This window comes from Pongo pygmaeus, chromosome 6 (genome assembly GCF_028885625.2).
Source record: "Pongo pygmaeus isolate AG05252 chromosome 6, NHGRI_mPonPyg2-v2.0_pri, whole genome shotgun sequence".
Classification (NCBI taxonomy): domain Eukaryota; kingdom Metazoa; phylum Chordata; class Mammalia; order Primates; family Hominidae; genus Pongo; species Pongo pygmaeus.
Window position 1 is genome coordinate 85,778,488 of NC_072379.2, and position 24,570 is coordinate 85,803,057.

General features: G+C 37.6%; 1 protein-coding gene across 10 annotated transcripts in view; it reads left to right on the forward strand.

Moving 5' to 3' along the window:
* LRRD1 (leucine rich repeats and death domain containing 1) overlaps positions 1-24,570 on the forward strand; it is a 35,645-nt gene continuing 11,075 nt past the window's right edge. The window contains exons 1-4 of one of the 10 annotated variants that reach the window (XM_054493912.1): positions 167-312; positions 452-523; positions 14,069-16,059; positions 20,129-20,327. In XM_054493912.1, coding sequence (XP_054349887.1) covers positions 14,143-16,059; positions 20,129-20,327 — 2,116 coding nt within the window. In that variant the 5' untranslated portion in view covers positions 167-312; positions 452-523; positions 14,069-14,142. Of the gene's footprint in view, positions 325-451; positions 524-12,888; positions 13,047-14,068; positions 16,060-20,128; positions 20,328-22,021; positions 22,745-23,324; positions 23,755-24,211; positions 24,444-24,570 lie in introns of those variants that run through there. The other 9 variants (XM_054493910.1, XM_054493909.1, XM_054493906.1 and 6 more) reach the window with 9 other exon arrangements.

Genomic DNA, 24,570 nt, shown 5'->3' on the forward strand with positions numbered 1-24,570 from the left:
CGCGCGTTCTCCACCCGCCTGCAGCGGCCAGCGCGGGTCCCTCCTAGGGAATTGAATGCAGGCCCCGGGCCTCCTTCTCGAGTATCCCAGTGTGACCGATGGCCAGCTCACAAACGCGCAGTGGGTGCGGCCGAGCCAGGGCGCAGCGGAGCGGAGGGCCCGGCCGCTTTCGGCCTGGGAAAGAGGAGCCACGGCCCGGAGAGGCGTCAGTGCCGGGCTGCGGCTGTGGAGGTCCTCGCAATTGCTGGACTCAACCGCGCGCGCCCCCTACCGGTCCTGCAAAGGAGCCGCAGCCGCCGCGGGAGGCCACAGGTGAAGCGAAGGGTATGTCTTACTTCAGTGGCCCTGTAAGCCACGCCCAGATTCTCTCCCATTTTGCCACTTCTCATGGCTTTGCATGCTGTCCCACGTTACGTTAGCCTGTACTGAATGTCTCTTTTTCTACATTTAGAAAACAATTTGTTGATGCTGCACGACATGAAAAAGTACTGTAACTCCCTGAATGTGCATGTCTTTCAGATAGGTAACAAATTACATTGGGTCATTGTTCAACTTTATTAATATTTGTTAAAATATAATTTGCATATATTTTTGCCTATCAAATTGGCAATATTTGTATGTATTATGTATGTATTTATTTATTTTTTGTGACAGAGTTTCACGCTTGTTGCCCACGCTGGAGTGCAGTGGTGCAATCTCGGCTCACTGCAACCTCTGCCTCCTGGGTTCAAGTGATTCTCCTGTCTCAGCCTCCCGAGTAGTTGGGATTACAGGCGCGCGCCGCCACGACCGGCTAATTTTGTATTTTTAGTAGAGACGGGGTTTCACCCTGTTGGCCAGGCTGGTCTCGATCTCCTGACCTCAAGTGATCTGCCTGCCTCGCCCCCTCAAAGTGCTGGGATTACAGGCGTGAACCACCGCGCCCAGCCATGTTTTTAAGTGAGACTCTTAGTGCTTGTGAAAATAATGAGAGACTTTTTCATATAGTTTTTTGTTTGTTTTTTGAGACGGAGTTTTGCTCTTGTTGCCCAGGCTGGAGTGCAATGGCGTGATCTCGGCTCACCGCAACCTCCACCGCCCGGGTTCAAGCGATTCTCCTGCCTCAGCCTCCCGAGTAGCTGGGACTACAGGCGCCCGCCACTACGCCCGGCTAATTTTTTGTATTTTTAGTACAGACGGGGTTTCACCGTGTTAGCCAGGATGGTCTTGATCTCCTGACCTCGTGATCCGCCTGCCTGGGCCTCCCAAGACGCATATACATTTTTAAAATGTAGTGTATCAGCCTTAAAAATGCTCATATGGAAACAAATAATTGGTGGCAGCCTCTTCAATGCAATATTTTGCAGCTATAAAAATAGCTTTTCAAATAATATTTTATTTCAAATCACTGCATGTTAACCACTATGTATATTCTGGGTAATGGAAATTTCATTGCATATCTGTGCTGTTTAAAGAATAACATCCTTTCTTCCCCTCGCAAGTTCTGTATCATCAAATATAGTCAGGCAGATGTGGGTCAAAATATCACCTTTGTTACTGATAAAATAGTTTAGAGAAAATGGTGTTGATCTGCAGCTAAGTAGACTGCAATAATTTGCTCAGGAATTTGGCATAATTAGTCTGTCATCACACACAACCTTGGCCTCCCCACACAAGTATACAGTCCCCTTATTCTATGGAAGACAGCTAACTGGAACATAAATCTTGCAAGCAGACAGCCTTGAAAGAGAAAGCCCAGAAGGAGCTGAGCTCATGAGTCATCTGCCTCTCTTCTCCACAGAGGAGAAACTGTAGCAATAAAGCTCCAGGTCAGGGGCATTATGTGTAGAATTTCCTCCACAAGGAAATATGAAGCCAGGGAAGGCAATTATATCCCCATGTGTCTCAAGAAGAAGAAGAAAATCTGAACAAACCACTAACCATTAAAGAGAGCACAAAATAAATTTTACTGAACCTTCAGGGAAAGCATTATCCCAAAATATGTAAAATGCTTCAACAAATAGCTAATTAGAATAGGCTTCCCAGCTCATTCTATGATGGTAGTATGACCTTGAAACCAAAACCGGACAAAGAGTACTAAAAAAAAAAATCAGCAAAATTACTAATAAACATGGGCATAAAAAATCTGAGTAAATGTTACATTTACTCAGTAATATAATGTGACCAGATTTATAATATATAATAATTGATAAGTAATGTCATATTATGTTACTATGTATTAATATTCATTACCATGTATAAACTATAGTAATTAGTAATATATTATTTATATATCATTTGTATATTACTTGTATAAGTAATAAATTTCTTATATTTTTATTATTTATATATTATACAAGTAATATATTCTTGTTATATATATGTATATATACACACACACACACACACACACACAAGTATTATATCATAACCAAGTTTGACTTATCCAAGAAATGCCTCATGCTCAATAATCTATTAATGTGGCCAGGCATGGTGGCTTACACCTGTAATCTCAGCACTCTGGGAGGCTGAGGCGGGTGGATCACCTGAGGTCAGGAGTTTGAGACCAGCCCGACTAACATGCGGAAACCCCATCTCTACTAAAAATACAAAATTAACCCAGCATAGTGGCATGCACCTGTAGTCCCAGCTACTCAGGAGGCTGAGGCAGGAGAATCACTTGAACCTGGAAGGCGGAGGTTGCAGTGAGCCGAGATTGCACCACTGCACTCCAGTCTGGGCAACAGAGCAAGACTTTGTCTCAAAAAAAAAAGAGAGAGAATATATCAATGTAATATACCACACCAGTGATTAAAGGAACAAGACAAAGATAGCTGGTATTATCTCTACTATTCCACTTTGTACTAAAGGGCTTTAAAAATGCAATAAGACGCTAAAATAAGCAAGTCATACAATTGGAAACAACTGTCAATACTTAGAATATTGTCTTTACAGAAAGTCTAGGAGAATGTATAAAGTTGTTAGAACTAATAAAGAGAACCTAGTCAGATTGCTACATACAAGACCAACATACAAAAATTAGTAGTAGTTTCTATATGCCAATATTTTAAAAACTAAAAAAAGATACTATTCTCCATAGCAAAAGAAATATGCCATGTTATTAAATAGGAAGACTCAATACCATGGGTATATCACTTCTTTCCCAAATAAAGTTACAAATTTAATTTAATTCTAACTGAAATCCAAGCAAGATACTTTGTGGAACTTGACGTACTTATCCTAAAATTGATCTGGCTATGTAAAGAACTGAGAATAACCACCGTACTTTTGAAGAAAAGGATAAAGTGAGAGGACTTTCTCTACCAGATATCCAGATTTATTACAAAGTTATAATCATTAAAACATATGGTATTGATACAAACTTAAATAAAAAGGAATAGAACTGAAAGTTCAGAAACATCTCCACACATATATGAACTATAATTGAAGCAGCATTAGAAATCAATGAATAATTTACTATTGAATAATAAATTGTTGGAGACAATTGACTAGGCATATGAGAAAATAAATTAGATCCTTACTTCACGCATACACAAAATCATTTCCATGTGGATTAAAAACCTAATTGTGAAAAGCAAAGCATAGCATTTTTTAGAATTTATGGTTTCCTTACACTCTGGATACACCTTCGTAAATAAGCACTCTGTTTTTGTTTTTTTGTTTTGTTTTTTTCTGGGACGGAGTTTCACTCTTGTTGCCCAGGCTGGAGTACAATGGCATGATTTCTGCTCACTGCAACCTCTGCCTCATGGGTTCAGGCGATTCTCCTGCCTCAGCCTCCCGAGTAGCTGGGATTACAGCCGTGCGCCACCATGCCCAGCTAATTTTTGCATTTTTAGTGGAGACAGAGTTTCACCATGATGGTCAGGCTGGTCTCAAACTCCTGACCTCGGGTGATCCAACCGCCCTGGCCTCCCAAAGTGCTGGGATTGCAGGCATGAGCCACCACGCCTGGCCAGCACTCTGTTAAAGTTTCCTCAAATTACTCAATTTGAGTGGATCATCTCTTTCTTGTAGGACTCTGATACAGAAGTAAATGTAGAAGAATTTCTTAAGGCACAAAAAGCAAAAAACCATAAAATTGAAATATGGCAAAAAACATTATGGAAATAGAAGATTACAAACCTAAATACTTTGACTCAGCCATAGTAAAAACAGTTAAGACCATAAGCTACACATTTTGAGAAACTTTGAGTGGAGATAATATGGACACAGTTTACGGGGTTTTTTTGTTTTTATTTTTGTTTTTGAGATGGAATTTCACTCTTGTTGCCCAGGCTGGAGTGCATTGGTGTGATCTTGGCTCACTGCAACCTCCGCCTCCCAAGTTCAAGCAATTCTGCCTCAGCCTCCCAAGTAGCTGGGACTACAGGCATGGACCACCACTCCTGGCTAATTTTTTTATTTTTATTTTTAGTAGAGACGGGGTTTCTCCATGTTGGCCGGGCTGGTCTTGAACTCCTGACCTCAGGTGATCCACCCACCTTGGCCTCCCAAAGTGCTGGGATTACAGGTGTGAGCCACCACGCCCAGCCTGGACACAGATTATCTTAATAACCTTCAAAACTTAAAGTTTTATTAAATATTTTTTTAGGGCTGGATGTCGTGGTGAAACCCCACCTCTACTAAAAATACAAAATTAGCTGGGCGTGGTGGCGCATGCCTGTAATCCCAGCTACTTGGGAGGCTGAGGGAGGAGAACCACTTTGAACCCAGGAGGCAGAGGTTGCTGTGAACCGAGATTGTGCCATGGGCAACAAGAGCGAAACTGTCTCCAAAAAAAAAAAAAAAAAAAAAAAAATATATATATATATATACACACACACACACACACACACACATATATATACATATATACATATATACATATATACACATATATACATATATTCTAATTGATACATAATATATGTAGATATTTTCAAGGTACATGTGATAATTTAATACATTCATATAATTTGTAAAGATCAAATCAGTGAAGTTGTGATAGCCACAAACGTAAATATTTGCCTTTTCCTCATGCTAGAAACATTCAAATTATTCTCTTCTAGTTATTTTGAAATATACAATAGATTATTGTAAACTGTAGTCACCCTACTGATCTATCAAACACTAGGCCTTATTTCTTCTATCAAACTGTTTATTTGTACCTATTAATCAACCTCTCCTCATGATCCCTTTACCCCTACCCTTCCTGACCTCTGGTAACCACCAATCTACTCTCTATCTTCATCTACTTTTTAGCTCCCACATATGAGTGAGAACATATGATATTTATCTTTTTGTGCTTGGCTTATTTCACTCAACAAATGACCTCTAGTTCCATCCATGTTGCTACAAATGACAGGATTTTATTCTTTCTTATGGCTGAATAATATTCCATTGTGTATATATATGATATTTTCTTTATCCATTCATCTGTTGATAGATACTTAGGCTGATCCCATATTTTGGCTTTTGTGAACAGTGCTGCAATAAACATGGAATGTAGATATCTCTTTGATACAGTGATTTTCTTTATTTTGGATATATACCAGTAGTGGAATTCCTGAACCATATACTAGTTCTATTTTTACTTTCTTTGTGGTGACTCCAATACAGTTTTCACAGTGGCTAATTTACATTTCCATCAACAATATCGCGGAACCACTTTCTTCACATCCTTGCCAGCATCCGTGATTCCTGGTCATTTTAATGAAAACCATTTTAACTGGCATAAAATGATATCCCACTGTGGTTTGATTTGCATTTCTCAGATGATTAGTGATGGTGAGCATTTTTTTATATACCTCTTGGCCATTTTATGTCTTCTTTTGTGAAATGTCTATTCAGATCTTTTGCAAATCAGATTTTTTTTCCTTTTAAGTTGTTTGAGCTCCTTACATATTCTGGTTAATTCGTTGTCAGATGGGTAGTTTGCAAATATTTTCTCACATTCTGTGTGGGCTGTCTCTTCACTTTGTTGATTGCTTCCTTTGCTGTGCGGAAGCTTTTTAGCTTGATGTAATCCCATTTGTCTATTTTCGCTTTTGTTGCCTGTACTTTTGAGGTCTTACACAAAAAAACTTTGCTGAGACCAATGTACTGAAGTGTTTCCCCAATGTTTTCTTCTAGTAGTTACATAGCTTCTGGTCTTAGATTTAAGTATGTAATCCATTTTGATTTGATTTTTGTATATGGTGAGAGATAGGTGTCTAGTTTCATTCTTCTGCATATGGTTATCCAGTTTTCTCAGCACCATTTATTAAAGAGACTGTCTTTTCCCCATTGTATGTTCTTGGTGCCATTGTCGAAAATGAGATGGCTGTAAATGAGTGGATTTATATCTGGGTTTTGTATTCTATTCCATTGGTCTATGTGTCTGTTTTTATGCCAGTATCATGTTGATTTGGTTACTATAACTTTGGAGTAGATTTTGGAGTCAGGAAGGATGATGCCTCCAGCTTTGGTCTTTATGCTCAGGATTGCTTTGGCTATTCAGGGTCTTCTGTGGTTCCATATAAATTATATGATTGGATTTTTTTTTCCTTTCTGTGAAGAATGTCATTGGTATTTTGATAGGGATTGAATTGAATCTGTAAATTGCTTTGGGTAGTATTGTCATTTTTAACAATACTGATTCTTCCAATCAATGAACATAGAATGTCTTTCCATTTTTTGTGTCCTCTTCAGTTTTTTTCATCAGTGTTTTCTAGTTTTCCTTATATAGATCTTTCACTTCTTTGGTTAAATTGATTCCTAGCTATTTTATATTCTTTGTAGCTATTCTAAGTGGGATTGCTTTCTTGATTTTTTTTTTCAGATTGTTCACTGTTGGCATATATAAATGCTACTGATTTTTGTATGTTGATATTGAATCTTGAAACTTTACCGAATGTATTAGTTCTAACAATTTTTTTAGTGGAGTCTTTAGATTTTTCTAAGTGTAAAATAATATCGCCTGTGAACAAGGCTAATTTGACTGCTTCCTTGCCAATTTGGACACCCTTTACTTCTTCCTCTTGCCTAATTATGTGGGCAGGACTTCCAGCATTATGTTGAATAAAAGTGGTGAGAGTGGACATCTTTGTTTTGTTCCAGATCTTAGAGGAAATGCTTTCGAATTTTCCGTGTTCAGTATAATGTTAGCTGTAGATTATCATATATGACCTTTATTATTTTGAGGTATGTTCCTTTGTTGAGGGTTGATGTCATAAACGGATATTGGATTTTGTTTTGTTTTTTTGATACAGGGTTGGTCTCACTCTGTCACCAGGCCAGAGAGTGCAGTGGCAGAATCATGGCTTACCTGAGACCTCCCAGGCTCAGGTGATTCTCCCATCTCACCTTCCTAAGTAGCTGGGACCACAGGCACGTGCCAACACACCAGCTAATTTGGGATGTTGAATTTTATTGAATGTTTTTTCAACATCTATAGAAATGATGATATAACTTTTGTTATTGGTTTTATTAATGTGATGTATCATTTTTATTGCTTTTCATATGTTGAATGAACCATCTTTGCATCCCTGGGATGAATCACACTTGGTCATAGTAAATAATCTTCCTAATGTGTTGATGAATTCATTTTGCTAGTATTTTGTTGAGGATTTCTGCATCTATGTTCATCAGAGATATTAGCCTGTAGTTTTCTTTTTTTGCTGTGTCCTTCTCTGGTTTTGGTATCAGGGTAACACTGGCCTCATCGAATGAGTTTGGGAGAATTCCTTCTTCAGTTTTTTTTGAGGATTTTGAGTATAATTGGCATTAGTTCTTTTTTAAATGTTTGGTAGAATTTAGAAGTGAAGCCATTAGGCCTGGGCTTTTCTTGGATGGGAGACTTTTTATTACAGATTTGATGTCATTTCTCATTACTGGTTTGTTGAGGTATTCTATTTCTTCATAGTTTAATCTTGGTAGGTTACATGTGTCCAGAAATTCATCCATTTCCTCTAGGTTTTCCAATTTGTTGATGTATTGTTGTTCTTAATAGTCTCTAATGATTCTTTGTATTTATGTGGTCTCAGTTGTTATATCTCCTTATTTGATTCTGATTTTACTTATTTGGGTCTTCTTTTTTTTTCTTAGTCTAGACAAATGTTTGTTGATTTATCTTTTCAAAGCAACTTGTTGCATTATTGTTTTCTGTATTCTTTTTTAGTCTCAATTTCATTTATTTCTGCTCCGATATTTCTTATTTCTTTTCTTCTACTAATTTTAATTTGGTTTGTTCTTCCTTTTCTATTTCCTTGAGGTACATCATTAGTTTATTTGAAATCTTCCTACTTTTTATATAGGCCTGTATTGCTACAAACTTCCCTCTTAATATTGCTTTTGCTGTATCCCATAGATTGTGGTATGTTGTATTTCCATTTTCATTTGTTTCAAGAAACTTTTTAATTTCCTTAATTTCTCCATTGACACAATGGTCATTCATGAGCATGTTGTTTAATTTCCATGTGTCTGTGTAGTTTCCAAGGTTCCTCTTGTTATTGATTTCCTGTTTTAGTCCATTGTTGTCAAAAAACATACTTGATGTGAGTGCCAATTTTTTTGAATTTGTTGAGACCAGTTTTGTGTCCTAAGATATTGTCTATTCTGCGGGATGTCCCAAGTGCTAATGAAAAGAATGTGTATTGTGCAGCAATTAGGTGACGTGTTCTGTAAATGTCAATTAGGCCTATTTGGACTAGTGTATAATTTAACTCCAGTGTTTCTTTGTTGATTTTTTGACTGGATGATCTATTGATTACTGAGAGTGTGGTGTTGAAATTCCCTAATATTATTGTATTTCAGTCTGTTGCCAGACAAATTAGAATGCCTTTATTGTATTTCAGTCTGTTGCTAGATGAATTAGATGAATTAGAGTGCCTTTATATGTTATTTGCTCCTTTTCTCTTACCACTTTTAGAATCCTCTCTTTGTCCTTGACCTTTGTTTGATTATTATATGCCTTAAGGTAGCCTTATTTGGGTTGAATCTGCTTTGTATTCTCTGACCTTCCTGTATCTGGATATTTAGCTCTTAAACTGGAAATTATTCTGTTGTTATTTCTTTGAATAAGATTTCAACCTCTTGCTCTAGATCAACTCCCTCTTGGACATCAATAATTCTTGAATTTGGTATTTTGAGGTAATTTTTTGTATCTTTTAGGTGATCTTCATTGCTTTTTATTCTTTTCTCTTTTTTTGAGTACTTTCTTCTTTTCTTTTCCTTCCTTCCCTCCTTCCTTCCTTCCTGTCTCTCTCTTTCTTTCTTTCTCTCTTTTTTTTTCCAAGGTCTCATTCTACCACCAAGTGTGGAATGCCAGCATGATCTTGGCTCAGCTTAACTGCAGCCTCAACCTCCTGGGCTCAAGTGATTCTCCCACCTCAGCCTTCCAAGTGGCTGGGGCCACAGGCACACATCACCATGCCTGGCTAATTTTTTAATTTTTTGTAGAGATGAGGTCTTGCTATGTTGCCTAGGCTGCTCTTGAACTCCTGGCCTCAAGCAATCCTCCTGCCTCCACCTCCCAAAAGTGCTGGGATTACAAGTGTGAGCCACTGTGCCTGGCCTTCTTTGAGTATTTTCAAATGGCCTATTTTTGAGCTCACTTATTCTTTCCTCTGCTTGATCTGTTCTGCTGTTGAGAGCCTCTAGTGAATTTTTCTGTTCAGTAAATGTATTTCTCAGTTCCAAAATTTCTTTTTTTTTTTTTTTTGAGACAAAATCTCTCTCTGTCACCCAGGCTGGAGTGCAGTGGTGTAACCTCAGCTCACTACAACCTCCGCCTCCCGGGTTTAAGCAGTCATCTGCCTCAGCCTCCCAAGTAGCTGGGATTACAGGCACCCACCACCACGCCCGGCTAATTTTTGTATTTTTAGTAGAGACGGGATTTCACCATCTTGACCAGGCTGATCTTGAACTCCTCACCTCGTGATCCACCTGCCTCGGCCTCCCAAAGTGCTGGGATTACAGGCATGAACCACCGCGCCCAGCCTCTCAGTTCCAACATTTCTGTTTGATTTTTTAAATTATCCAATCTCTGTTAAATTTTTCTGATAATTTTCTGAATTGCTTTTTAGTGTCATTTTTGAGATCATTGTTTTTTGTGTGTGTTATTTTTGAGATCACTGCCTTAAAATGGCAGTTTTAAGGAAGCGGTGACTCACGCCTATAATCCCAGCACTTTGGGAGGCCGAGATGGGCAGATCACTTAAGGCCAGGAGTTCGAGACCAGCCTGGCCAATTCAACGAAACCCTGTTTCTACTAAAAATACAAAAATTAGCTAGATATGGTGGTGCAGGCCTGTAATCCCAGCTACTTGGGAAACTGAGGCACAAGAATTGCTTGAACCCAGGAGGCAGAGGTTGCAGTGAGCCAGGATAGTGCCACTGCACTCCAGCCAGGGTGATAAAGCAAGACTGTCTCAAAAAAACAAAACAAAACAAACCTGTCATTTTAAATTCTTGGTCACAGAGTTCACATATTACCATCTTGTTGGGGTCATCCACTGATTCCTTGCTTTGTCTGTTTGGGGACATCATGGATCCCTGTTTGCTGTTATTTCTTATGGATGTACATATGTACATTGAAAGATCAGTTATTTATTCCACTCTTCTTTGTCTGGCTTGTTTGGGTTTCTACTGGATGTGTTTGCTTACAGATTCTTTGTAATTTACTTGTTTCTTTCTTTTTTTTTTTTTTCTCCACTCAGTCATTACATCCTTTGTAGCACTATATAGAACCTTAAGCCTAGGTTTGCCTTGGTTCTAGTAAATAGTCAAGTATGCATTCTGGATGGGGTACATCCCAAAGGGGATATCTTGGTAGTGTGAGAAGGCTAGGTAGGAGTTCATGTCCAGGTGACCTGTGGAACGAACCTCCTACAGCATGGTGCTGCTGAATAGCCACTCTGACGTGGTATCTCCTTTGGCCAAGTTACAAAGCAGAGTTTCAGGGCTGGGAATGGTAGTTTTACCTCCTTTTTTTGGCTGTTGTCAGGGATATTTCTCCCTATAGGCACTCCCAGTACTTCCCATGGGTTGAGGCAGGGACAGGTCTCCTGCCAGGGAATCCAAGTTGGCAGGGAAGCCAGCTGTCCACCTTGATCTCACTTTCCCACTCTAGAAACTATGAGTCACAATAAAAAATTTTATGCTTGGTGCCAGGCAGATTGGAGAAAGGGGCATCTTGGATATGGATATCTAATTCTCTTATTGTCTGCTTAGAATTTTTTCACCTTTGTGGTCTTAGGAACTATTTCCTCCTCATATTTGAGTTCTGGGATATTGCTGGTAATAATCGTGGCCCTGTATATTTGTTTTTGGCTTCTGTTGGTGGGAGGAGAGAAGACAGCTTGCTTTTGTGGTGTCAGTTTTGGAACTGGAAATCTTCTGAATCAATATTTAATCAAATCTTATCAAGCATTTTTAACAGAATCTTAGAGCAGAATAACTTCTTTTTTTTTTTATTTATTTTTTTATTTTTTATTTTTTTATTTGAGACAGAGTCTCGCTCTGTTGCCCAGGCTGGAGTGCAATGGCGCCATCTCAGCTCACTGCAAGCTCCGCCTCCTGGGTTCATGCCATTCTCCTACCTCAGCCTCCTGAGTAGCTGGGACTACAGGCACCCGCCACTATGCCCGGCTAATTTTTTGTATTTTTAGTAGAGACGTGATTTCACTGTGTTAGCCAGGATGGTCTTGATCTCCAGACCTCGTGATCCGCCTGCCTCGGCCTCCCAAAGTGCTGGGATTACAGGCGTGAGCCACCGTGCCCGGCTGAGCAGAATAACTTCTTAACTACCCCAGATGAAAAACACTTGAGAACATTTTAACTCAGATTATTTTTAAAATTTTTCTATTTTGAAATAATTTTAGACTTACAGAAAAGTTGCAATAATAGTAAAGAAAGTTCCTTTCTACCCTTCATCTACCTTCCCCTAATATCAACATTTTTCATAATCATAGTGCAATTACCAAAAAAAAAGTTTACAGGCTCACACCTGTAATCCCAGCACTTTGGGAGGCTGAGGTGGATGGATCACGAGGTCAGGAGATCGAGACCATCCTGGCCAACATGGTGAAACCTCGTCTCTACTAAAAACGCAAAAATTAGCTGGGTGTGGTGGCGTGCGCCTGTAGTCCCAGCTACTCGGGAGGCTGAGGCAGGAGAATCACTTGAACCAGGGAGTTGGAGGTTGCAGTGAGCCAAGATAGCACTACTGCACTCTAGCCTGGTGACAGAGAAGACTGTCCCCACAAAAAAAAAAAAAAAAAGAAAGAAAATTGACTTGTGTATGTTGACTTTGTATTTAGCAATATTACTTAATGTTCTTATTTATTCTAATAATTTACTGTAGTTGAGCTTGGATTTTCTACATATATAATTATATTATCTGTGACTAATGACCGTTTTATTTCTTCCTTTTAATCCATATACCTTTTCTTTTTGCCTTATGCCACTGGCTAATTACTATCTCAGTACAATGTTAAATAGAAGTAATGATGAGCATAACTTTTTCTAGTTTCCAATCTCAAAAGTTTTCAGTGTTTCACCACAAGATATGATGTTTACTGCATATTTTTATGGGTACCCTTTAGCAGATTAAAGAAATTCCCATCTATTCCTACTTTGTGAATTATGAAAAATGTTGCAACTTATCAAGTACTTCTACATCTATTGCAATATTTACATGGGTTTTTCTTCTTTAATCTCTTAATGTGGCAAATTACATTAGTTTTCTATTGTTAAATCCAAACTTGCATTCCTGGGACAAATGCAACTGACTCATGAAGTAGTATGCTTTTTATATATTGATGGCTTTATAATATTTAGAATAATTCCCTAATGTTTAGAATTTTTACATTTTTGTTCTTGAGTAAATTTGGCCTGTAATTTTCTTTTTCATATTGTCCTTGTTAGGCGTTGACATTGAGGTTAGTGCTAGCCTCATAAAACAAGTTGGAAAATGTTCCCTCTTTTTCTACTCTCTGGGAGAGTTTGTGAAATACTGAAACCATGCCAGTTTGACAGGATTTAATATAAGAAGTTGCTTAGACAAGTACTGGAGAACTAAAAAGGTAAAGATGGAACTGCAGCAACACAGAGATAGTAAACATAGGAAGTAGCTACCAACCCTAAGGCTGAAGGGACAAAGGGAAAATACTGGGTCATTAGAAACTGCAAGCTTGAAGGAGGGACTTACAGAGCTGGGACCCAGACCTCTGAGGAGTGGTGCTACCCAGCTGGTGATGGTACCACAGGAGTCACTCAGACGTCTCAGGTAGGTTGCAATCCAGGCAAGGACTGTTTGATGTCTAGTTTACTCTTACAGAAAGCGTACGCTTTCTTAAGACATTTTACTTCTACCCCCAGGAAAATTGTCATAATGTACTGAATTTATTAGAGCAAGACACTAGTACCGTATGTAAACATCCAATGTTCACAGTGAGAATGGTACTCTTTACCTGTGGCATGGTAGGCCACTGGCTCTCCCTTTTACGTTATCTTTTTTTTTTGAGATGGAGTTTCACTCTTGTTGCCCAGGCTGGAGTGCAATGGTGCAATCTCGGCTCACTGCAACCTCTGCCTCCCGAGTTCAAGCAATTCTCCTGCCTCAGCCTCCCCAGTAGCTGGGATTACAGGCACCCGCTACCACACCCAGCTAATTTTTGTATTTTTAGTAGAGACAGGGTTTCGCCATGTAGGCCAGGCTGGTCTCCAACTCCTGACCTAAAGTGATCCGCCCCTTCGGCCTCCCAAAGTGCTGGGATTACAGGTGTGAGCCACCGCACCCGGCCCCCTTTTATGTTTTCCATGAAATTTGCTGAATCCTCTCAGTCCTTTATGGCTTTTTTCTAATTTTCTTTGATCTTTTTTGTTTCTTTCTGTAATTTTAAAGTGATTTCAAGAGTAACATGTGATAAGTACATGCAATCAATAAACCATCCTTAACCAGGAATTATATATAAAATTAGTTTGTTATAAATGTATTATTTGTATTTGTATTAAATTATTTCTTATAAAATAAAATAGTTGTATTAAGATTTATTTGTCATTTTGACATCTCTCACATCTTTTAATTTCAACGTTTGTTTTGTAGATTCAAAGGAAAAAACATGAAAATTAAAATCAAGTTACAATTTTGTATTGGCATAAAACATATCAGCAAATAAGATGTCTGAAAAGGAGGGTATGTCGGAAGAGCTAGAGGATACTATTAGTCAATTTAGGAAAGAATCTAGATCACAGTCAATGAAGGAGCCTGGCTTTATTAAAGAAACATCAAATTTGATAAACGAAGCTTCTGATTACCTGGAAGGGAAATCTTCTAACCAGATTTATGAAACACATCCTAGACAGAATACATTAGAGCCAACATCTTCCTCTGGAAGGAAGTCTAAGAGAAATGAAGAACAAAAGAAAAATCTTCAATTTTCTGAAACAAGCACTAGAACAGAAACTTCACAGAGTTTATCATCACTAACTGGGAGGACTGCAGAATATCAGGCTTTGGTTAACTTCCTATCTCATGAAACAGTAGGAGAAGTTAGTCCACAAGTCTCTGAAGAAAATCAGAAACAACTTGGCTTAGGGGCAGATAACTTTACAGTTAACCTTGAGGCCAAGGGTTTACAGGAATTTCCTAGGGACATTTTAAAAATCAAATATGTAAAATATCTATATTTAGACAAGAATCAAATCAAAACTTTTCAAGGGGCAGACTCAGGTGATCTGTTAGGACTTGAAATTCTATCCCTGCAAGAAAATGGATTATCATCACTTCCATCTGAAATTCAGTTACTTCATAATTTAAGGATATTAAACGTCAGTCACAACCACATATCACATATACCTAAAGAAATATCTCAGCTTGGGAATATCAGACAACTCTTTTTTTATAACAATTACATTGACAATTTTCCTTCTGACTTAGAATGTCTTGGAAACTTGGAAATTTTAAGTTTGGGTAAAAATAAGTTAAGACATATACCAGATACTCTTCCTAGTTTAAAAAACTTGAGGGTTCTCAATTTGGAATATAATCAGTTAACAATATTTCCTAAAGCTCTCTGCTTCCTTCCAAAGTTAATTTCACTAGACCTTACTGGAAACCTAATAAGCAGTTTGCCAAAAGAAATTAAGGAGCTTAAAAATTTAGAAACACTTTTACTGGATCACAATAAGCTTACCTTTCTGGCTGTAGAAATTTTTCAGTTACTCAAAATAAAAGAACTCCAACTGGCCGACAATAAATTGGAAGTTATTTCACACAAAATTGAGAATTTCAGGGAACTTAGGATTCTTATACTTGATAAAAATTTATTGAAAAGTATACCAGAGAAAATATCTTGCTGTGCAATGTTGGAATGCCTTAGTCTTAGTGATAATAAATTAACAGAACTTCCTAAGAACATCCATAAGCTTAAAAATTTAAGAAAACTCCATGTAAACAGAAATAATATGGTAAAAATAACTGACAGTATCTCACATCTTAATAACATATGCAGTCTAGAATTTTCAGGAAACATAATCACAGGTGTTCCCATTGAAATAAAAAACTGCCAAAAAATAATTAAAATTGAATTGAGTTATAACAAAATAATGTATTTTCCATTGGGACTGTGTGCTTTAGATTCTCTTTATTATTTGAGTGTTAGTGGAAATTGTATTTCAGAAATACCTGTGGATGTATCTTTCAGTAAACAACTGCTTCATTTAGAACTGAGTGAAAACAAACTCCTCATATTTTCTGAGCACTTTTGTTCTCTTATTAATCTTCAATACCTGGATCTTGGTAAAAACCAAATAAAGAAAATTCCAGCATCAATTTCTAATATGATATCACTCCATGTACTTATTTTATGCTGTAATAAATTTGAAACTTTCCCTAGAGAATTGTGTACTTTAGAAAATTTGCAAGTACTTGATCTTTCTGAAAACCAATTACAGAAAATCTCTTCAGACATCTGTAATTTAAAAGGAATCCAGAAATTAAACTTCTCAAGCAATCAATTTATACATTTTCCTATTGAACTGTGCCAACTTCAATCACTGGAACAGCTGAATATAAGTCAGATAAAAGGGAGAAAGGTAAGAGACTGGTATTGTGGGCTTTGTGGGGAAGGAGAGACTGGAGAGGATCAGAATCCAAGCTGTGATGTATCTGTGGGTACCGTATGTGTGTTTTAAGTTGAGCTGAAATATTTTATTTTTTAAATGAAAGCCTTCCCCGTCCCCACCAAACATGGCTTATAAATATACTTCACAACACAAAAGCTGTACAGGAAAATATTTCATTAAAATGAAATATGAAGCAATGAAAGCTGACAATTCTATAGATTCCTTTTTATTTCGGTGTAATTGTAAAAGGAGTTTTAAAGTTATGAATGTCATATAAACACATTATTGAAAGTTTGTAAAGTGATAAAAGTAAAACAAAAATCATTCCACAAGCATATCATTGTACTATAACTACTGGCATACGTTGACACAACTTTTAGTCTTTTTTCCCGTTATGCATATGGTTTTATAAGGAATTATAACAGACTACACACTCAATTTTAAATTCTTCTTTTTTTAACCAATAAGCATTTCTCTTTGATATAACCATCTTCCCAACAAATTGTTATAACCAGTACATGATTTATAGATCTAAACCTCTTGTTACGCATTTAGGAATGTTATAATTTTTCTTCATAATAATGCTGTGATGAATTTTTCCATAAATATAGCCTTTTTCATATTTTAGACTATTTCCTTAGGAAATTTTTCCTGAAGAATTGCTAGATCAATAAGAATTAACATTTTTAGAGCTTAGTATTTGATCTTACTGAAACTCTAAGAGTAAGTTTTATGGAAATAATTTTTTAATAACTAAAACATTACTGATTTATATGAAGATCTTAGTAAACAAATGAAAAAAACACAGCTATTATCTAAGGCAGGGCTTCCCAAAGTCTACTCCTAAAAGCCCTAGTCCCATGAGCGTCTGCTCAAAAAAAAAAGGAGGAGGGGAGCAATGTCTGTGATCAAATAGCTTTAAGAAGCACCGGGTTCTTCTCTTAAAGAATAACAATGAATACTGATCTATTAAAAGCTTTGAAGAGTCTTGCATTAATATTCCCAAAATATTCCCATATTTCCCAAACTTATTTGACCATTTTTAACATAACAGCTATCATATACTACATTTCCAGAAAAGCTGCTCCAGGGAATACTTGCTTAAGCAGATGGAATGAATAATTATACAGCTTGTATTTAAAAAGTTGATTTTGCACTAACAGACAATTTTTATATCTGCAATATAATAATCAGTTAATTCATTGACTGATTCATAACCATCTCACTCATTTTCTCCTCTTGTAAGATAACTGTTGTTATCTCCAATGTTATGTCCTTAACTCTCTCTTTTTTATTAACTCCTTTCTCACCACACCTGCTGTCACTTATATGCACATTATCCCAAAGTCTACATGACTAGAGCTGATCTCACACCAGTGCTGTAGTCCCATAGTTCCCATTTTTTTTTTCCTGGAAATTATACATGTTCTATTCTTTTGTTGTCACACACTCAATATAACTTCAAAGTCAGCTCATTTTTCTTCCATCTCCTTTCAAAACTTCTCCATTTCTGTTTGTGATGCCAGTTTTTCTTTTAAACCTGCCAGGCTAAAACTCATGAAATCATTCTTGTTCCTTTTCCATCATTAGTTATACCTCATCTTACACCAAAATTGTATTATTTTTCCTCTGAAAATGCTGTTGGATTATCTCCCTCATTTTCCAGTGTCACTGTCTACAACCTGGTCCTTGGTTATCACTCACTTCATGCATAGATTTATGCCAGGAGCCTCCTCCCTTTTAGCAAGCCTTATCAAAGCTGTCAGACTTCATCGCAGAGGACTGTTCTCCATGCATCATACTTGCCTGTCAGGAATCCAAATTGCGTATCTGTTGCCTACTCAAAGTGAATGGCTGCCCGAGGCAACAGTCCACATATTTGCAACATCATTGCAAAGGTCATCAAATGGAAAAAATGATTTACAAGAACTCCTGTCAGAAAGAATATCCCATGTAGTTGAAAATATCACTTGATAACCCCCTTGGGGTAGAAATGAAATGCCCAAATAATTAACATATAATAGCAGATGGTCACTTATCTGAAGAAAATTCAGATTAATCACAGGGCTTTTATTTTACTAAAGGAAGGATGCCCAAAATGAACCTTCCTTCTATATGAATTCCATTATCATTACAGCTCTCAGACACCACCTCTAGTAAATGTTGAGAAGATAATTAAAGAATATTTGTTTCAATGAATGTCAAGTAATGAACCCACCTATCTGTTTTGATCTGACTCCTACTTCATAGGCCAGGCTCTGAAGTCTTGCCGTAGCCTGGTTCCACGCTCCTTATCCAAACAAATCTCCCTCTGCTTTGCATCACCTTTCTTTGCTGGTCAGCTTCTCACTGGCCATTATTATGCATGATATTTATCTTGCCTTAAGTGTCCTGTAACTTTTTTCTAATTCTATTCATTCTTTGTTTTTGTTTTTGTTTTTGAGACAAGAGTCTCACTCTGTCACTCAGGCTGGAGGACAGTGGTGCAATCTCAGCTCACTGCAACCTCCTCCTCCTGGGTTCAAGTGATTCTCCTGCCTCAGGCTCCTGAGTAGCTGGGATTACAGGCACTCACCTCCATGTCCAGCTAATTTTTGTATTTTTAGTAGAGACGGGGTTTCACCATGTTGGCCAGGCTGGTCTTGAATTCCTGTGATCCACCCACCTTGGCCTCCCAAAGTGCTGGGATTACAGGTGTGAGCCACCGAGCCCAGCCGCCTATTCATTCTTAAGAGGCTATTCAAGTTCTACTTTTTATATGAAGCTTTACTTTAGTTCTCTGATTTGTAGTAATGTACCTTTTCTAAACTTTCATTCATCAGTTATTGATTGTATTATTTTGGCATTGGATTACCTATTGCTTCATTCCATTTCCTGATTTTTTCATATGGATATATTCTGTTCCCTAAAATAAAATTTAATCTCCGTGAAGTTGGAGACTATTTCTTATGCTTCCTTTATACCTGGAAGAACATATAGCACAACATCCAGAATGTACCTTGTTGTTTAGCTATTAGAGTTGCCTATACATTCAAAATTGTTTTGTTCATAGAACTTCCTTTATTTCAAAAGCCACTCATAATGGCCCTATTTTCTCTAAATATGCATATTTCTTCATCTTAACAATATTTTAATTCCTGCAATTTTGCAACACTTTTTATAGTAGGAATTTTTATTTAAGGTCACATTGCCAAATTGTGACTCCATTATTAAACATTTGGTCAAAATGCATTTTGTGCTTGGGAACACATACAAAAAGTATAAAACGTGTATCATGTCATTTAGAAAATCTTAAAAAACGCACACAAAAGATGAATAAAAAGCAATGGGGCCTGGCGAGGTAGCTCACGCCCTTAATCCCAGCACTTTGGGAGGCCAAGATGGGAGGATCACCTGAGGTCAGGAGTTTGAAACCACCTTGGCCAACATGGCAAAACCCCGTTCTACTAAAAATACAACAATTAGCTGGGCGTGGTGCTGGGCACCTGTGATCCCAGGTACTCGAAAGGCTGAGGCAGGAGAATCGCTTGAACCCGGGAGGCAGAGGTTGCAGTGAGCTGAGATCACGCCATTGCCCTCCAGTCTGGGTGACAGATCAAGATCTCCATCTCAAAAAAAAAAAAAAAAAAAAAAAAGCAACGTTGATAGGACTAGGAATAAGGAGCTCAAATGTGGGATGGAGTAGTTGGAAAAGACTTCCGGGAGGGGGGCAGAAAAGAAGCCAAAACAGGGTCAGATTTAGGGAGAGGAGAATGGGATAAGGAGGTAATGAACACTGAGTGATGGGAATGTGAGCAAAGTGGGTAGCAAGCCACAGGGTTGAATTAGAAGCATTGGTCAGATTGGGGAGGTACTTGGATGTCGCACAATATCTTGTGGGTTTTAGCCAGAAGGGAGAGTCTGTGACATGATAAAAATATCTCCTTTTAAAGACAAAAACAAAAACAGACAAAACTCTTTCATTTGATTTTAGAAAAAGTTTTAGTCATGCAAATATGTATGTATTTATAAATGTATAATTGTGTAATCTTTGTTACAGCTAACAAGACTTCCAGGAGAGCTATCTAATATGACTCAACTTAAAGAACTTGATATCTCAAATAATGCAATCAGAGAGATTCCAAGAAATATAGGAGAATTGAGAAATTTGGTTAGTTTACATGCATACAATAATCAAATAAGTTATCTTCCACCATCTTTGCTATCTTTAAATGATCTGCAGCAACTAAACCTGAGTGGTGAGTGTCAAGCATAATCAGTAAGCATAATCAATAAGTAGAGTATTAATGTCTGAGTTGCAAATTTTGCTGACAAGATACAGAATGGCAAAGAGTCAACATAAGGTATTAAGTCACCATTAGAAGGAAATGACTGTCCTAGGTACAGAAAATGAAAGCAAAGTATAAGGTCCAGTTCCTGCCTTGAAAGAGTAGGAGAGCCTGAACATATTTTCATTTATTTTCTCTCTTCTCTGCCTATACCCAGTCATTTAGTATTTCTTCCCTTTCTGAACCCAACCTCACCTCTTCCTCTACACACACCTACACAACCTCAGGTCAGCATGTTTTCTGTGTTTCCTTCTCTGTTGGCTCCCCTGATACTTCTCCTATACCCTATAATACTCTAATACCTTACATGGAGTCATTTACAAGGTAAAGCATTACAATAACCAAAATAAAATAAAAATGACATTGTAGAAAAGAAAATAAACCACTCACTCTAAAGATATCAGAAAAGATTTCCCAAAGTACAACAAATACTGTGTTGATTATATATATATATACATACATACATATATACGCACATATATGTACACATATATACATATATACGCACATATATGTACACATATATACATATATACGCACATATATGTACACATATATACATATATACGCACATATATGTACACATATATACATATATACGCACATATATGTACACATATATACATATATACATACATATGTACACATATATATTTATTTATTTGTTTATTTATTTATTTATTTCTTATTTTGAGACAGGGTCTCACTCTGTTGCCCAAGCTGGAGCACAGTGGCAGGATCATGGCTCACTGCAGCCTTGACCTCTCTAGGCTCAGGTGATCCACCTGCCTCAGCCTCCCAAAGTGCTGGGATCATAGGCATGAGCCACCATGCCCAGCGAGCAGTGTCTTTAAAAGCCTAATCTTGGAAGTGACATAACATCACTTCTGCTCTATTCTATTGATCACACAGACCAACCTTGGTATAATGTGGGAGGGGACTACACAAGGGGGTAACAGGAGGTAGATATCATTGTGGGCTAACAGATAGCCCTAATTCTATTTGAGTAATTGAATTTGTAGTTAAAAGCTCTCATACAAAGAAAATTTCTAGCTCAGATAACTTCACTGGTGAATTCTTTCAAGTATTTTAAAGAAGAAATCATTAAGTTAGGCCGGGCATGGTGGCTCATGCCTGTAATTCCAGCACTTTGGGAGGCCGAGGGGGGCAGATTGCTTGAGGTCACAAGTTTGATGCCAGCCTGGCCAATATGGTAAAACCCCGGCTCTACTTAAAAAAAAAAAAAATTAGTCAGGTGTGGTGGGGCACACCTGTAATCAAAATCAAAACTACTCAGGAGGCTGAGGCAGGAGAATCGCTTAGACCCAGGAGGTGGGGGTTGCAATGAGCTGAGATTGTGCCACTGCACTCCAGCCTGGGCGACAGAGTGAGGCTCTGTCTGAAAGAACGAAGGAAAGAAAAGAAAGAAGAAGGGAAGGAAGGAAGGAGAAACAATGCCAATTTAAAAAATTCTGTCATAAAATTGAGGATAAAACATGTCTCAGTTCATTCTATGAGGTCAGCATTATCCTAATACCATAATAAGACAAGGACATTACTTGGAAACTTACAGAATAATATCCTGCTTGAACATCGATGCAAAATTCGTTAATGAATTAAAGCAAATCAAATCCATCAATATAAAAAATGATATCATATTGTGACCAAGTGGGATTTACCCTGGGAATGCAAGGTTGAGTCATGTTCAAAAACTAATCCATGTAATTCACCATCTGAACAGGCTTACGAAAAGCCATGTGAACTTCTCACTGTAAGTATAAAAAGCAAAGTAAGCAGATGTGGTAGTTCATGCTTGTAATCCCAGCTACTTGGGAGACATAGGCAGGAGGATTGCTTGAGCCCAGGAGTTTGAGGCTGCAGTAAGTTATGATTGTGCCACTGCATTCCAGCCTGGACAACAGAACAAGACCTCATCTCAAGAAAAAAAAAAAAAAAAAAAAGCAAATATCATATGAAAAAATACAATTTCCATTCAAGATTTTCAAAAACAAAAAACAACAAAAAAACTCTCAGCAAGCTAGAAATAGAAGAGAATTTCCTCAACTTGAAAAAGTGCATCTGCAAAACTCCTATAGCTAATATCACACTCCATGGTAAATGATTTATTTTCAACTATGATCAGGATTAAAGTAAAGTTCTCCTTTCTCACCACTTCTTTTTGACGTTATAACTGGAATCCCAACTAGCACAACAACACAAGAAAAAGAAATAAAAAGTAAACAGATTGTGAAGGAAGAAGAAAAAATTATTTCTGATAATAGAGACACATTGTCTAGGTCGAAAATCCCAAAGGATCTACAGAACAAGTAAGTTTAGCAAGATTGCCATATACAGAGTTATATACAAAAATCAATCATATTTCTACAGACTAGCAAGAAATGATTGGAAATTGATTTCTTTAAAAGTACAATTTAAAATGGTACCAAAACCGTAAATAAATCTAACAAATTACATATAAGATCTATATGCTGAAAACTGTAACATAGATAAAACTAAATAAACCTAAATAAGTAGAGAGATATATAGTGTTTATAAATTGGAAGACAATATTGTTAATATGTCAGTTTTCCCAAAACTTATCTTTAAATTCAACTAAATTCCAATAAAATCCTAGCAGAGTTTTTTGTTTCAGAAAACAATGAGGTAATTCTAAAATGTACATAAAAAGTCAAAGGAACTAGAATAGCTGAAACAATTTTGAAGAAGAAAAACAAAGTTGGATGATTCACACAACCTGATTTCAAGATTTATGCAAAACTATAGTCATGAAGATAGTGATAGTATTGGCAAAACAACAGACATAAGGATCAATGGGACAGAATAGAGAGTCTAGAAATAGATCCACTATGATGGTTAATATTGAGTGTCAACTTGATTGGATTGCAGGATGCAAAGTATTGTTCCTGCGTGTGTCTGTGAGGGTGTTCCCAAAGGAGATTAACATCAGAGTCAGTGGACTGGGAGAGGCAGACCCACCCTCAATCTGGGTGGGCACAATATAATCAGCTGCCAGCTCGGCTAGAATAAAGCAGGCAGAAGAACGTGGAAGGACTAGACTGGCTGTGTCTTCTGGCCTCCATCTATCTCCCATGCTGGATGCTTCCTGCCCTCAAACACTGGACTCCAAGTTCTTCAGCTTTTGCACTCTTGGACTTACACCACTGGTTTGCCAGGGGCTCTAGGGCCTTTGGGCCTTTGGCCACAGACTGAAGGCTGCACTATTGGCTTCCCTACTTTTGAGGTTTTGGGACTTGGACTTGCTTCCTTGTGCCTCAGCTTGCAGATGGCCCATTGCAGGACTTCACCTTGTGGTTGTGTGAGTCAATACTCCTTAATAAACTCCCTTTTATATATCTATCTATCCTATTAGTCCTGTCCCTCTGGAGAACCCTAATACACCCACTATATGGTAGTCCTGTCCCTCTAGAGAACCCCGACTGATATACCCACTATGTGGTCAACTGATTTTTGCCATGGTAGTTCCCCCTTATCCACAGTTTCACTTTCCATGGTTTTACTCATGGTCAACAGTGGTCTGAAAATATTAACTGGGAAATTCCAGAAATAAACAATTCATAAGTTTAAAATTGTGCACTTTTCTGAGCAGCATGATGAAATCTCGCACTGTCCTATCTGGGTTGTGAATCCATTCACTGCATGTGCTCCCTGCCTGTCAGTCACTTAGTAGCAGTCTCAGTTATCAGATCCACTGTCACAGTATCACAGTGCTTGTGTTCATGTAACCCTTATTTTACTTATTAATGGCCCTAAAGCACAAGAGTAGTGATGCTGGCAATTTGGATACACCAAAGAGAAGCCTTAAAGTGCTTCCTTTAAGTGAAAAGGTGAAAGTTCTCAACTTGGAAAGAAAAGAATCATATGATGAGGTTGCTACGATCTACGCTAAGGATGAATATTCTATCGATGAAATTGTGAAGACGGAAAAAGAAATTTGTGCTAATTTTGCTTGCACCTCAAACTACAAAATTACAGCCACAGTGCATGGTAAGTGCTTAGTTAAGAAGGAAAAGGCATTAAATTTGTGGGTGAAAGACATGAACAGATGTGTTCTGATTGACAGCAATCATGTTTGATACTGTATTTGGTTTGTAGGCATCAGCTGGGGGGTCTT